This window comes from Gossypium raimondii, chromosome 12, assembly GCF_025698545.1.
Source record: "Gossypium raimondii isolate GPD5lz chromosome 12, ASM2569854v1, whole genome shotgun sequence".
In the NCBI taxonomy this organism is placed as follows: Eukaryota; Viridiplantae; Streptophyta; class Magnoliopsida; order Malvales; family Malvaceae; genus Gossypium; species Gossypium raimondii.
In genome coordinates, this window is record NC_068576.1 from 39,745,601 (window position 1) to 39,760,977 (window position 15,377).

General features: G+C 30.5%; 1 protein-coding gene across 2 annotated transcripts; it reads left to right on the forward strand.

Moving 5' to 3' along the window:
• The first annotated feature begins 5,790 nt into the window (after window positions 1–5,790).
• Window positions 5,791–7,232, forward strand: LOC105762462 (transcription factor MYB12). 2 transcript variants are annotated; one of them, XM_012580254.2, is made up of 4 exons: window positions 5,791–5,912; window positions 6,023–6,168; window positions 6,249–6,378; window positions 6,458–7,232. In XM_012580254.2, exons 2-4 carry the CDS (start codon window positions 6,036–6,038, stop codon window positions 6,915–6,917), a joined length of 723 nt encoding a protein of 240 aa, XP_012435708.1. In that variant the 5' UTR covers window positions 5,791–5,912; window positions 6,023–6,035; the 3' UTR covers window positions 6,918–7,232. The 2 variants fall into 2 exon arrangements, with proteins under 2 accessions (XP_012435708.1, XP_012435709.1); XM_012580255.2 differs by having other exon boundaries at window positions 5,888–5,912; window positions 6,028–6,168.
• Window positions 7,233–15,377: the final 8,145 nt, after the last annotated feature.

Sequence of the window (15,377 nt, forward strand, 5' to 3'; positions counted from 1 at the left end):
TAACACAATAAACACAGGGTAGTTCATCGGGAAAATAAACACGAGTAACCTATCGGGGCACTAAATACGGGTTAGACGGTGAAGTCCAAGGCTCGATTATGGCATCAGGTGTAGTTCGTCACAAAGTTAGGGCTGAGAAGATAACATTACAAGTTTGGCGAATAGGCCCGAGTGGGGAATGAGGTGATGTAGATCTTGTGGGACCTAAGCTATTGAAGGGTTAGCAGGTAAAAAAGGTAGCCAAGAATAGGGAAGTCCGCCAAGGTTCCCTTAGGAATAATGATTTCGTAACAACTTGACTAGAAGATGTTGTTAGAAACTTGTTAAGAGGAAGGTTGTTTGAACAGAGAAAACCATGTCGGATAGACTAAATGGGACTATCAAGAGGAGGATTCAAATGGGGGGTTACCTCGAATGAATAATATGCCAAGAGTGGTGGAGACTAAGGGTTGGAACCTATGGGGAAAAAATGGGGACACTTACATTAGACAATTAAATTCATTTAAAAAACGATTAGAGATTAGGGAAATAAACACGACTAGTTGTAAGGGAAGTTGGGTTGCGGTGAAATTTGGCCTATACCATAGAAGTTCGCACCCGTAAGAGAAAATGTTGATGACTCAAACAACGAATAAGTCAGATAATAGTAAACGACATGAAGAAGGGGAGGTATCTACCACACCGTCGAAACTCAACGGAAGGCCAAGCAAAACCAAGGAATTGAAATCCCTACTTTAAATTTCATTGGGGAACGTGTCCATATTGTAGCAAACATGTAACTGTTTTTTATTTATTTGAACTATAAATAAATAAATAAAGTTAATTTCACATTTCACTATTATATCTTTTGTATTTTTTGTCTTTCATATTTTGCATGTATGGCGAAATTGTGACAAGCAAATATTAGCTCATTGATTGTCTAAGTTCAAACTAAAGATAAGTGACATTGTAAGAATGTTTACATTGCGAGAAAGACAACTTACTTCAGTAGATAATCTAAATGAGTCCATAATCCCGTAAAAGAATCAAAGTGAGCACTTGATTCAAATACTAAGAAGGATTATTATGTTGTCTACAATTCCAATTGGGGAGATGACTAATCTTGACTATCAGAGCAGTTGACTCCACAGGTAGAGGCATAGATGTATTCATTGGTAGAATGATACATTGGACTGAACCCAAGATGAATTAATTTTGAATCCCTTTGTGAATTAATTCACTCGTGACATTCATGGTGTGATTTACCTAAATCCTGAGTTAGCCACTGACCATGCGTATGCAACTCATATGTTTTGATATAAGTGGAGGCTTATGCTCTAAAGATTATCGAGCCCATAGCCGATATATTGAGTACATGACTTGTGTATCGAATGGCTTTACTAGCAACAGTGGAATCCACAGCTCAATTAAAGAGTTAATGACATTCTCTCATTGGCATTGTGTGGATTGATAAATATGGAACGTGGCCACGAGTTGCTTGTCCTCGAATGAGCAATTTATCACAGTCGTTTGTTAACAGTGATCATATTAATTATTAAGAAGACACAATGGTAACAATGAGATAAAATATGATTGTATTGAGTGAACGAATTTAACTTAAAGGAATCAATGATATCATATTAGGGTAACACACACATGACGAGATTATTGGACAAAGCAGTTGGATGAATTACTTTCGTAAAGGGTATAACTCCATGATTAAGTAATTGTGAATTATCGGAATGATACTTCTAGACATAATTGAAATTACTAGAGCTCGATTGTATATGTCTGATTGGTCCCCCCGCTAGCTCAACAAAAGCTTGCTCGGATTGCATTTGAATCAAAAGAAAATTTTACGACTTCGAAAATAACTTAATTGAGTTGATTTATTCGACGTGGAATTAAATTAGGTGGTCGTGAGAATTGTTCAACTAGAGAAATTGATTAAATAATTTTCTTGAAAAATTAATTTGGAAAATCTAAGTGATTTTTGGAAAAATTAATTTTGATAAAGTAAATTTAGATTAATCAAATTAATTAAAATTAATATGATATTTTTAGAAATTAATTTTCAAGTCAAATAATTGCCCAAATGAGTAATTGAACTTGAAAATTAGACATGAGATCGTAAATTGGGCTTGGGAGCCCAAAACCGAGACCAAGACCCAAAAACTAGTCGAACCGTGCATGGTATGTGAAATCAGGGCGACAGTCCAACCGGTGGCTAGATCGGACCGACTGGGTCGTCACTGGACCAGATCGAACCGGCTCGGGGTGCCATAAAGGTGTCACATCTGCATTATTGGACACGGCAGTGCTAGCGGCTACGACGACGGCGGTTGGTCTTTGGTGGTTGAGCAGTGAAAGAGTTACACTCCTACTAGGACTCTACCAAAGAATTAGATTTTAGATTAATTATTTCAGAAATAATATTATTTTAATAGTTTAATATTTAATTTAATTTAATAGTTATCTAAATAGTATTTTATTAATTTAGTATTAAAGTGATTACTTAATATTAAATTAATTAATATTTATCTTGATAAATATTATATTAATTTAATATTAAAGTGATTAAGTTTAATTATAGTTGAACTCTCTAAACTCTCCCTATATAAAGAGAGCCTTGAGTCATTATTTTCACACACTTGAATTCAAGAGAAAATTGTATAGAGAAAATTCTCTGAAAAGATTATTCCAGAAAATTTCTAGAGATATTTTTTTGATTTATAACTTGACCTAAAATTTTAGAAAAATTATGAAATTACCCCACTAGTAATTTTTGTGAAATTTTTTTTGATTTAAAACGAGCCCACACTCAGTAGACGTGAGCTTGAGAATAATAGAGAAGACTACTCGGTAGCACTCATCCTAGACAAATCGAAAATGTACAATTTTGATTAAATGTTTATTACTTTTAGATATCACAATCAAGATCTCGTTTTGGAAAAAAATTAAAACTTTGTTTTTCCTAAATTTATTTTCTGCTACATTTTTCAAACCCGTTTTTTCCAACAAAAAGAACACAAGAACACTCCAATAACAAATGATAAAACTTAAGAAGAAAGCAAAATGAATTGGTCTACTTAAACCCAAAATAGGGACGAGGCTCATATTTATACAAAAAGACTAGAGTGTTGAAGAATGATTAGCACTAACAAGAATCCTAGCTAACCTTCTTCAATTAACCTCTAACTGAACAAACTAATTAGAACATATTATAACAACTAATCTAATAGAAAACTACCATTCTTATCTAACTTAACTACCAATTATAGTTACTAACACACAACGAATAAAAAAAAACTAGTTATAAAATAAATGCAACAGATTTACAAGGTAGATTTAGGGCTGAAAGAAGCAAAGAAGGGGGTGCCTCGACCCAAAAATGTTCCATCACCAATAGATGTGTTGCATTTCCCAGAGTAACTTGCAATATGTAAGCCCCGATCTAACATATCATCACATTCAACTTGACGCAAAGGGATACTAAGAATGATTGGGACAATTGTATGACCAAAAATCTAACATAAGAAATGAGAACCCTAACAACAAGTGGCAATTTTCGAACAAAAGAGATCGTGTACATAAACAACTATACCATTTGAAACTTTGCATTGTTGTAATCTAGTGATACTAGCACTATGGATCAATGGATGATCCCACAGTAGTACATAAGCACCATCACTTATTTGCCAATAGATACCCCCTATACAATGGGATGTGTTGCACATAGACTCCGTCATGTAGGTGATGGGTCCAAACTCATAGAACCATACACGGTAAAGTATTTGGCTTGTATAACACAACCTACAGAGCAAGGCACATTGTACTCCAAAGGGAAGAAAACGAGTTCGAACTTTGGAGACGACATTATTAATGGGGAAAAAAGAGATTCTTAAAATGATTAGTCTTCATGGACCATAAAAATGGACACGGAGAATACCTTAATTATGCCTAAAAAATTCTTTCGTAATACAAAACCCCAATCCACCTAAAGCCTTCAAACAACACAAAGACCGCTAATATTGCCAGCGAATCTTAATCATGCTTCCACCAATATTTGACAATAATCGAACTCAATTCAGCACACAAAGTTTAAGGGCTTGTTTGATTTACTGAAAACTGCTTTTGGAGAATGATTTTCTGAAAATGGTATGATTTTCAGGTGTTTGGTTGATTCTACATAAAACATTTTCCATTAGATAAATTTTCCTTAACTCGATTTTTTGAAAATTGTATTTGATGAAACAAATACAACATAAATGTTTTCATGACTGAAATTTTTTCATCAAAAATAATTTTAACTACCAATATAACTCTTTTATAATAACAACACTCCTTGACTTTGTAAGGGTGAGTTTGGATGGGTGGTGCATTTACCTGCGATTAGTGTAAAAATAGCGATGGCAATGAGATTAGATAATGTAGCGTGAGACTTTGCGATGAGATTAGATACTATAGCAATATTGTAGCATGAGACAAAAAGTAAACTAAATGCACCGCATCCCATTGCCCATCCAAACTCACCCTAAGATGACCAATGCATCATATAAAATTAAGATGGATTAATTAATTAAAATAATTAAACTTAATAAAAAAATATTGATTTCGATCTCCAATTTTTTGTTCGTCCTTCGTGAGGAAGAGGTTTGTGCACATATAGTAAATGTTTTTAGCTTTTGGGTTTGCATTCGTTATCAAATCACCCAAAAATGAATAGAAAATTTAATGTTTGTTAGTTTTATTGACGTAGGATACACATGGATCACGTAGATGATATGTCAACATTTAATTAACTTTTTAAAATTTTAAAAATCTTTAAAAACATTTTTATAATTTTTTTACCTTTTCAATAATTTTAATTTTAAAAATAAATTTTAATTATTTTGAATTTTAAAATTAATTAATTGATAATGTGTCATCTACATAACAATCGACGTGCATATGTCAGCAAAGTTAAAAACATTAACTTTTCAATCTATTTTGAATAATTTGACAAAAATACACAAAGTTAAAAAATAAAACTAAAATAAATGAATGAATAATTATAAAGTTGAAGTGTAAAGTCATTATGCCATACAAAGAAAAACGACTGAAACTGCAGCGGGGAAGGTGGAGCGTAAAGGTGTATGGAAATCATTAAAGCTCATCAACGTTTTTCTCGTTCTTTTAGGCATAATTACAAATTTTATTCTTAATGTTTTATATTTCTTTATCAATTTAACCTTTATTTTCTTTTTAGCAAATTTGACATTTAACTTTTACAAAAAAAAAAAAAAAGTCTAATGTGATGATTAATTTTATTATTTTTTAATGAAAATATTAAAATTTAAAATAATACTGCATGCATGATAATCAACATCTATTTATCTTTTTTTAATTAAATATATATTTAAAATTTTAAATTATCTGTTGACTTATATAAGATAATAGTGTCATATTAGTATAAAGTACACGTAAATTATTATGTAGGTTGTCATTCTAATATCATTAAAAAATTAATGTTTTAGTTATTGTTTTCATTAAAAGAAAATGATTTGACTCTTTTAAAATGTTAAAATTCAAACTAAGCTAAAAGAATAAGAGTCAAATTTATAAAAATATAGATATTGATAGCTAAATTTATCATTATGCCTCTTTTTAAATTTAATTTAATTTATTGGTTTAATTTGATATTTGAATTTGACCCATTGATACAATTTGGTAAAGGTACTAAATTAAATATTGAAACAAAATTCAGGTATGAAATAGTATATTATCCCTATTTATATTTTTTCACGTTGAAGGGTTGAAGCCATTATTAAACGAGCCCATCACTATTCAAGGCAAACATGGCGCCATTCATCACCATAGATAAAGTCCCTATCACTGCCCCATCCACACCACAACCCTAGGTGTCTCTCTCAACATCCACACCACAACCTCAGGTGTCCCTCTGACTCTCTCAAACTCTATATATTCACTTTCAGCTTTTAAACCCCAATTGCGCTTTATTGTTTTTGTCTGCTATTTTTTAATGACCACTTTTGCTGTGCAGTGCAGTGCCAGAAATGGGGAGGGCTCCTTGTTGTGAAAAAGTAGGGTTAAAGAAAGGGAGATGGACGGATGAAGAGGATGAGATTTTGACCAAGTATATTCAAGTTAATGGAGAAGGCTCCTGGAGATCATTGCCCAAGAATGCAGGTACGTACATATTAAGGGTTTTTCTTTTCGTTTTTTTTTTTTTGCGTATTAATTGGTGTGTAGGGTCTGGCATTTTGAAGGATTGTTAAGGTGTGGGAAGAGTTGCAGACTGAGATGGATTAACTACTTGAGAACCGATTTAAAGAGAGGAAACTTTACTGCAAAAGAGGACGAAACCATTGTTAATTTGCATTCTACTTTGGGAAATAGGTAAGCTCTCTTTTGCTACAATGCCATTTTGGGTTTACGTACTAATCTAATCTTTTGCTGCTTGTGCTATAACTTGCAGGTGGTCTTTGATTGCTAGTCACTTACCGGGAAGAACAGACAATGAGATAAAGAACTATTGGAACGCTCATTTGAGCAGGAAAATCTATAGATGGGCAATGAAGAAAAACAAAAGCTGCTGTTTTAATGCCCAGAAAGATGCTATCAGTTCTTCAAATAAACCTATGGAGGTCGTGCCTGTTATACCCTCTCATTCGGAGTCAGAAGAGGAAAGAAACATGGAGAATATTTCAAGACCAAACTCTAGTAGTTGTAACACTGAGAAAGAGACAGGCAGTGAGGACATTTGGGAACCGTGTTCTAAGGACATCATGGGCAGTGAACTGTTACCACCAAATGATGATTTGTCACTAAGTGGGTATGGTGAGAACAGTATTGAAGATGATTTGAATCCAATAACATCATGTTTTGTTGATGATGATCTTTTTGGAATACTGAGAAAGTTTAGCTCAAGGGAATGAGCTTTGGCATGATGATCATCATAGAGAGTACTACTGCATCTCATCTTGGATGTGGATAGTGATTATAACGGAGAAGGTTGGAAAATAAGGAGTTTTGAGTGTGAGAGACATGAGATTCCATGGTTGTTTGGCTGTTTCATTTATATGTGAACTGCTTAGCTAGACAGTATTAATAAATCTGTCTCCTTGTTCTTTTTTTGTGTGTGTCTCCTGGATGATGATCTGATCATTTGTTAACTACCTACTGCTCCTTTTGTTAGTTTATTAAAGATAACGCATGGGAAAAACATTAGTCCAAACATGTTTAAATATTTACATCTTTTATTAATTTGGTCTTCATTCTTATTTTAATTTAATTTAATTTTTAAAAATAGTTAAATTATTTTTAACGCTCAACTTATATTATAATCCACATTTACTTCATACATACTATTTATTTTAAATGCTGAATCAACAAATAATATAAAATTATAAAAATAAAAATAAATTCAAATTTCCAAAAAAATGCTATTGTTATGTTAAAAAATTTAATGTTTTAGTCAATATTTTCGTTAAAAATAAAAAATTAAAATTTTTTAAAATGTTGATGAACAAATTTGATTTTTTTTTTAAATTAAAAGTTACAAAAATGCATCTCCCAGCTAATTTATGGGCAAGTGGTCAGGGTGATTGACAGTCGCAGTTTTAATTTATGTTGAAATAATAATTTGATTTATGTTGAAATAATACTTTTATTAATTATATTTGTAGTTATTTTTATAATTCATATACTTAATAAATTATTATAAAACTCAAATTTTATATATCTTACATAATAAAAATAATATTGATATTAAAATAATTTTATATTAAATAACAATTTTATATATTTATTAGATCGTCATATAAAAAATAAAATTTACTTATGTATTTTAAATTCACATTTTTTTGTATAATATATGTATTTTATAATGACCAAATGATCAGAAAAGACCCATTTTCAAAAAAAAATTACGAAAATGGGCCAATTTTTTAAAAAAATAAAGGAAATGGTCTGTTTTTACTAAAACACGCCGAGCTGTCGTCGTTTTCAGGAGATACACAGATAAGCACGTCTAGCTCAGCACTTTTTTCCCTGTTGTTAGGTAAAACGCACTGATGTGTAAGCGCGTCCACATGGGCACGCTTTTGCCTAAATCCTGAAAAAATAAACCCTAAATCCTAAACTTATTCACATAAAAAGCCCTAACCGTAAATAGTTAAAAATTAAAACAAAACCATAATTGGGAAAACACGGATAAAAGCACACCTATGTGGACACTTTTTTGAAAAGCGCTTCCATGTTAGTGTATTTTACTTAACAACAGGAAAAAAAAAACGCTGAGCTAGACACGTCTTTCTGCGTATCCCCTAAAAACAACGCCAACTCAACACGTTTTAATAAAAATGTACCATTCCTGTCAAATTAAAAAAAAACGACTCATTTCTATAATTCTTTAAAAAAATAGGTGTTTTATAACACCCACGTGGTACCACTTTGTTGTACTAAAATTCATAACAAACATGCCTCTGAAAGTAATTGGGCATCCTAAATAGTCAAGATTGTGTGGTCCATTGCAATAAATAGACATTCCAATGTTTATACTTTTGTTACGTCTAAGAATTAGTAGTGTATGGAAAATTTTCCCTATGAAATTTTCAACACTTTCAATTGATCCTTAAATTATAAATAAAATTATCATTTTAAAATTATAAATATATAGTCTATTAAAATAATGGAATTATATCTTTTCTATCGTAAAAATTTCGACTCTAAAAATATTTTTCGATTTAGCCTTAGGTAAAATTTACCTACTTTTTATAGTTCAAAGTTGGAATTTTATGTAAATTATTTGTGTTTTTTTAATATTTATTTTGATTAAAACTTAATATATTAAAGATATTTTGACTTCAAAGCAATTCCCATTTAAGGTTTTTAGACTTTGTTTCTTGTTACTTTTTTTAAATGCTTTTGAAGTCATAATCAATATTAATCAACTCAAAAGTGAAAACAGTTTATTTTTCGGGTAAATTATCAAAATAATCATTTTTATTTCTCTTAGATTACATTTTAGTCTCTTATATTTGAAATGTTACGTTTTAGTCATTTATGTTAACGTGTTGTAACATTTTAGTCACTAAGCCGTTAATTGCCGTTAACAGTGTAACTGTAAGCTGACGTGGTATGTTAAATCATCATTTCAAACAAAAATTTTAGGTTAAATTGTACAATTGATCTCTATATTTTTTCGTTTTGAATTTTTTTTTCTTTTATGTTTTTGTAACTTTCCATTTTTTATTTATTTTCCATTCTCATCTGTTTCTCCTTCTACTTTCCTCCCTTATCTATATCTTTTTAAGTAAAAGAAAAAAATTACACAAAATGAAAAAATATAGGGACAAATTGTACAATTTAACCTAAAATTTTCGTTTGAAATAATGATTTAACGTGCCACGTCAACTTACGTTACACCGTCAACGACAATTAATGCTTAATGACTAAAATGTTACAACACGTTAACATAAGTGACTAAAATGTAACTTGAGGGAAACAAAAGTGACTATTTTGGTAGTTTACCTTTTGTTTTTAGGCTATGTTTGTTTGCTAGTAAAATATTCTTCGGAAAATAATTTCTGAAAAATGATTTACTTTTCTGGAAATGATTTACTTTTCTGGTGTTTTGATGAATTTGTGTAAAATATTTTCTATTGTTTGGCAAATTTCCGAAAATATTTCATAAAAGCTATTTAAATTAAACAAATATATATTTAAAAGTTATTATCTTTTCATTGTTTAATTGAGTTTATTATATATATTAATAAATTTATATTTTAAATTGTTTTTATATATATTGCAATGATTTATTTATAAATAAATCAAATTAAATAAATAATAATACTCAATTATTAAGCTAAAATATTAACTTTCATAAATTAAAAACAACCAAAGCAATAAAATCGAGCTAATATGTCAATTATACAATAGTAATGATCAGTAGTATGGGTTAATTCATATATTTCCACATCGAGCTAATAAGTCAATTATACAAGTGCAGTGATCAACAGTATGGATTAATCCTTGTATGTCCTTTATTGAGTGGAAATATTGTAGGCCTTTATCAACCCATCCAGCACTTACACAAGCAAAAAGAACCTAACAATAACAAAGTGCCTATAGCAATATCAACCAACACCAAAATATTGCCTTTACCAAAAATAAAACAGTGGCTATACCAGCACAAACTCTGTACTAATACCAACCAAATCCAATATCCAATATCCAATATCAAACTAACAAAATACCAAAGCTCCTCTCTTTCTTCTAATTTGCAATTGATTCTTGTGTGCTTATGGGATCTCCACCAGTTTGGCGTTTCCTATTTGGTGATTTCAACTTCACTAAAGAGCTTGTAGTTGATGTTCGACCTGACTGTGTTGTATTTGATCTCAATCCAGACTAAAAATTGTAAAATTATAGTGAGGTAAGTAGTTATAAATTAGAAGAAATTGAAATATTGCTAAACTAAAACTTACATAGAATGTTTGCTCTCCAGTTTTCATATTTGTGTAGAGGCCTAACCCAGTGACAGACCACCTACGAGTTTTCATAATTGTGGAATGCTTAGTTGTGGAAGCTGACCTAACTTTTTTTGGTTGATTCTTCCTCTCCAATTAGCTAATATTACATTGAATAAAGGTAGACAGAAATTAAAATCAAAGCATGAAATAGAAGATTAATAAAATTGGAAGTGGAATGATTTAGAAAATTGAAGGCCTTTCTTATTCAGATCAAGACAGTAATAGGACATCTAAGTTAAACAAAAGGCTAAAAACTGGTTTTCTAAAAACAAGAAACTGCCTCATATTTGATGTTCTATACCACAACTATTACAAGCTGTGAATGTCTCTTGGGACCACTAGCATGCTAGGAAATCTGATACAAAATCACTAGACACTAAGCTTGGAGGATAATAGATTGTACACACCAACACAACTTTAGAACCCAAATTAATGATTGGAATTAAAAGAAGGTAAACTAGGTAGGAGCCATAAATGACTCATGTCTATAATCACATCACATGGAAGCCATCACATAATCACATAATAATGCTATCTTAGGGACTCCAATGTACATCCTAAAAGACCCCAGTTCAACAATAATAAATTTGGCAAAGAGAATGTTAAAGTGAAACTCTTTAACTTGTAAGTTGTTCTTCTGTTGGCTAAGAGAATGATACCAATAAATAAATCAAAGATAAGAGGGAGATGGAGAATCAAATAGAAAAGGGGGATAGAAAAGAATGAGAGATAATAAAAATTATCATAGTTCAACCCAAATTACAACCTTCAAGCATTAAGCATATCCAGATATATTGAAATCACAAGCTAAAAATAAGGGAAAGATCATTTTCACAATGGAACTTCCCAACCCAAATCATTTTCTAAACAAAACATTTTGGTACTAAGATAATCTAGAAATCATTAAAAGTAAACATGGAAAATGCTTAATGGGGGAAAGACTATATAAGAACACATTGTATCAAATAATTTATAAGCAACTTGATTAAAGCAATCAAAAACTACTTACTTCTGGTGGTGATGCGGTCGTTAAAAGCACCAAAAATATCCTATCCCTAATAAATAATAAAAAAGAATAGTAAAAGGGAAGTAAGGTCAAATCCTCAGGGACTAGATTTGCACAATATTTTGTTCCGTGAAATCCCAAGCAGAATCTTGCCCAAGAAAACCTACGTTCCTGAAAAAAATAAAAAAATAACAGAATTAAAGGTTTGGATCTGGAAACGAAATATAAAATAAAAATATAATTAAGAATATTGAATCAAAAATTCGAGAAATTAAAAATAGAGTTGAGAGAAAGAAAATTCTTATAGGAGATTCCAGCCTCCAGTTGTCTCATTCCGCCTTGGATTCAATCCTCGACTTTTAGATGATCCTTCCTAAACCGAATAAGCCAGTTATAGTGGAAGAGGACGCCTTCGACCACCAGCTCCAAGGATTTAGACTTACGATTTAGTGGAACCTGACTCTAGCCAACAATCGCTTCTGTGGGATCGTCTTATGCTAGATCAACGCTTCTCAATGGCGAATCCCACTCCATTTTTTCTCTTGGGCTCGCCAACTTCTGACGCAATAAGCTAACGAACTGACTGTGCAACCTTCCCAAAACATACAAAGTGACCGTCTTTGCATACATTGAAAAGCTTACTTCCTAAGGGACATGGACGGAAGCGTGAGCCCCGTAGTGCGGAGAAATGATGAATACTCGGCGAGGAGGTTAAGTACAGACTCTAAGCCTCAAGAACCCTTTTTGGGGAATATCGACAACCTTCGGCTAGATGGGTTTAGTGGCTCATGGTTGTGGTGGAAAAGAAAATAAATAAAATAAAAATGGAGATTTTATTGAAAGAAAATATGAGAAGAACAAAAGCCTAGACTTTTGGGGAGAGAGTGTTTACAGAAAAAGATCGGATCTCTTTTGAGTCACTTCACCCCCTATTTATAGTGCTAGGGGAGATAGTCTAATCCTACTTAAATTCCTAAAAGATAAATACATTTAATTGAAGATAAATAAAGATAAATAAAAAAATTCTAAAAAAAATTCTTAATAATTATTTAATTATCCTAATATAATTAAAATAGAGTTTAATATAATAAAATCTCTTCTTTTTACATTTCAACCCTTGTGTCCTCCATGCTTGCACTTTTGGCACCAACTTTTCCTTGTGTCGCACATTGGCCCATTTTATCTCTAAATTCATGCTTTTGGCCCTTAATTTTGCTTTTGCCTCAAATTTAGTCCCTATGAGATAAAAGATCATAAATAGCTCAAATTAGCAGGATCATACTCAGAATAAATACATAGTTAATACATAAAAATACGTTATTCTAGAGTGTTATCAGGTGGTGCTGCACAAAGCATGTAGAAACATTGATAATTTCTCTCAAGATCAAACACTTGACAAACACGTGATCTTTCTAATAAGTAAGTCCTGATGGCAGCTCCTGAAATCCTTTCCCTTTGGTCAAATTGAATCTCCACAAACTTACCAAAACGACAACATCATTCAAAACATGCATGTAAAGGTAAAAAAAAAAACGACTATAACATAGAATCTACTACATACAGGGTGTAAAACTTGTTAAAACAAAATACACTCACCTTGAGTTATTGTTCCTAACAGTCTTAGCATTACCAAATGCTTCTAAAATAGGGTTGGACTGAGATTAGCAGAAAACAAAAATAAATGTTATTATATGTGGTGCAAATTGGCATTGTTAAATCAACCTATGGTGAGAAATTTATGCTCTAAGGATCATTTTTAAGCATATCCCTTTCCACTTCTAAATAATACATCATTTTAAAATGATATGCCTCTTCATGTATCTAACTTTACCCTCATCTTGAGTTAAAAATAATTATCATTTTCATCATTTGGGTTATCATTTTCATATTTTAATCCCAAACCTAGAAAAAAAATTAAAAATAAAGAAACAAAGAAAGGCATAAAACCCAAACCAACGCTGCTACATTTTCAGATAAAACCCACCACTAATTCAGCAAAAAAAAAAAAAACAAATGGGTATTCAACAGTATAAAAATACAGAACCAAAATGATGGCATACCTTAAGCATTTTTTCAAGAACAAGAAGAAACAAAAATGATAAAGAAGAGAAAAAAGATGCCATACCTTAAGCCAAGACCCTGCGAAGAGGAAGATTTGAGTGAAATGAAACAGTAGCGTGTAATTTGCCTGAGAAGAAAAGATATGAGACGGACACAGCTAAGGAAAAACAGAAGAGATTATAAAAGATGAAGAAAGGAAGAAGCAGAAGGAGGAAAGTTACCTGGATGAAGAAGGAGAAGGGATGAAGAACGGAAGGAAGAAGGAGAAAGTAACCTGGTGAGAGTTGGAAAATGTCTTACAGAAATAAAACCGGTAAGACATTTTCCGTTAACTCATACTCATTTTACCCGTGTTTTGGAAAACATTCTATATATTTTATGTAATATTTATATAAGTATATAATTATTTTTATTTAAATTAATTTCAAATATAAGAATTTATATATTTAAATTTATAATGGTTATATTTTAATAATATTTAAAATATAAATTATATATTCAAATTAAAATTTACAAATATTTAAAATTTATATTTCATATATTAAAATATTAATAATGAGTTACAATAAATTTTTTATTCTTATTAAAATGTCATAATATGAATAAATTTGAACATTTTTAAATGCATATTTTACTTCACAACATCATGTATAAAATGAACATTTTATTTCTTAAAAATATTTTTTGACAAAAATACTAAACAATTAAATTTTAAACCAAACCTTTTAAAAATAACACTTATTCACGACATTTTAGAAAAGGAAGGAGAAACTATCCCTAAAGCTTTGTTTGGATTTTGTTAGGGTGGCTTTTCCACCCAAATGCAAAACTGGAGGTTTAAGTGCTTTTGACTTTTTGGGTTTTGAAGTGTAAATTATTAAAATACTTTTATTTGTGTAAATTTGTATTTTATGTATAATTATATTAATTGTTTAAATAATATCTATTATATTTAAAATTAAATTATTTCATGTATAATTAAGCTTATAAATAACTTATTAATTGTTAAAAAGAGTATTTAAACTGTATATTTTATGTATAATTATATTGACTTATTTAAAATGATCTAAATTTATTTATTTTTCAATTTTCCAACATGTTTAAAATAAGCATTTTAATTTTTAAACGCAACTTTTGAGAGCAATGCCAAATACCTTAAATTAACAAATCACACTTTTTTTATAACACTTTTTCACAACACTTTTTAATAAAACTTTTCTTTCCCAAACCGAGCTTTTCAAAAGTAATTCTAAATTGCAATAGCAATGTTAAATTGACCCTAAATTATCAAAAACATATTACCCAAAAAAAATGCTACTTAAATTTTTTTTTTTTTTTTTTTTGCTTTACCAACCTTCGTAAACCAAATTTAGAAGGGCTAATGTATTATCTGATACTTTTTTTTTAATAATTAGGGAAGGGAATATAGCTGCTTAGGATTAAGCTCAAGCTCTCATTTCTATAACATAATATTTTTCTACTGGGTTTAGAGGTTGTTGACTACTATCTGATACTTGAGGTTGTCTTCGACATTCAATTTTATGTTTGAGTTTTATTTTGTCTCAATTTAATACATAATATTTTCAATTTACACTTGAATTTTTTTAATTAAATATTCGAGTTTGATTTTTATGTTACCAGTTACAAAAGGAAGAAAAAAAATTACAAGTTAGATAAATGGATAAACTATAGTTAGTTGAAAGAATTGAAGGCCAAATCCCCTAGAGGTAGTGCTGAGAAAGAGACAGACATTGAAAGCAGTTAGGTGTTGTGTTTCAAGGACATCATGGATAGTG

What these genes read in the sequence shown, in the direction of transcription:
- LOC105762462 (XM_012580254.2), top strand. Translation starts at nt 6,036, where the DNA reads ATGGGGAGGGCTCCTTGTTGTGAAAAAGTAGGGTTAAAGAAAGGGAGA. An exon ending in ATCATTGCCCAAGAATGCAG is followed by an intron (nt 6,169 to 6,248) that starts GTACGTACATAT and finishes GGCATTTTGAAG; the next exon opens with GATTGTTAAGGTGTGGGAAG. An exon ending in CATTCTACTTTGGGAAATAG is followed by an intron (nt 6,379 to 6,457) that starts GTAAGCTCTCTT and finishes TATAACTTGCAG; the next exon opens with GTGGTCTTTGATTGCTAGTC.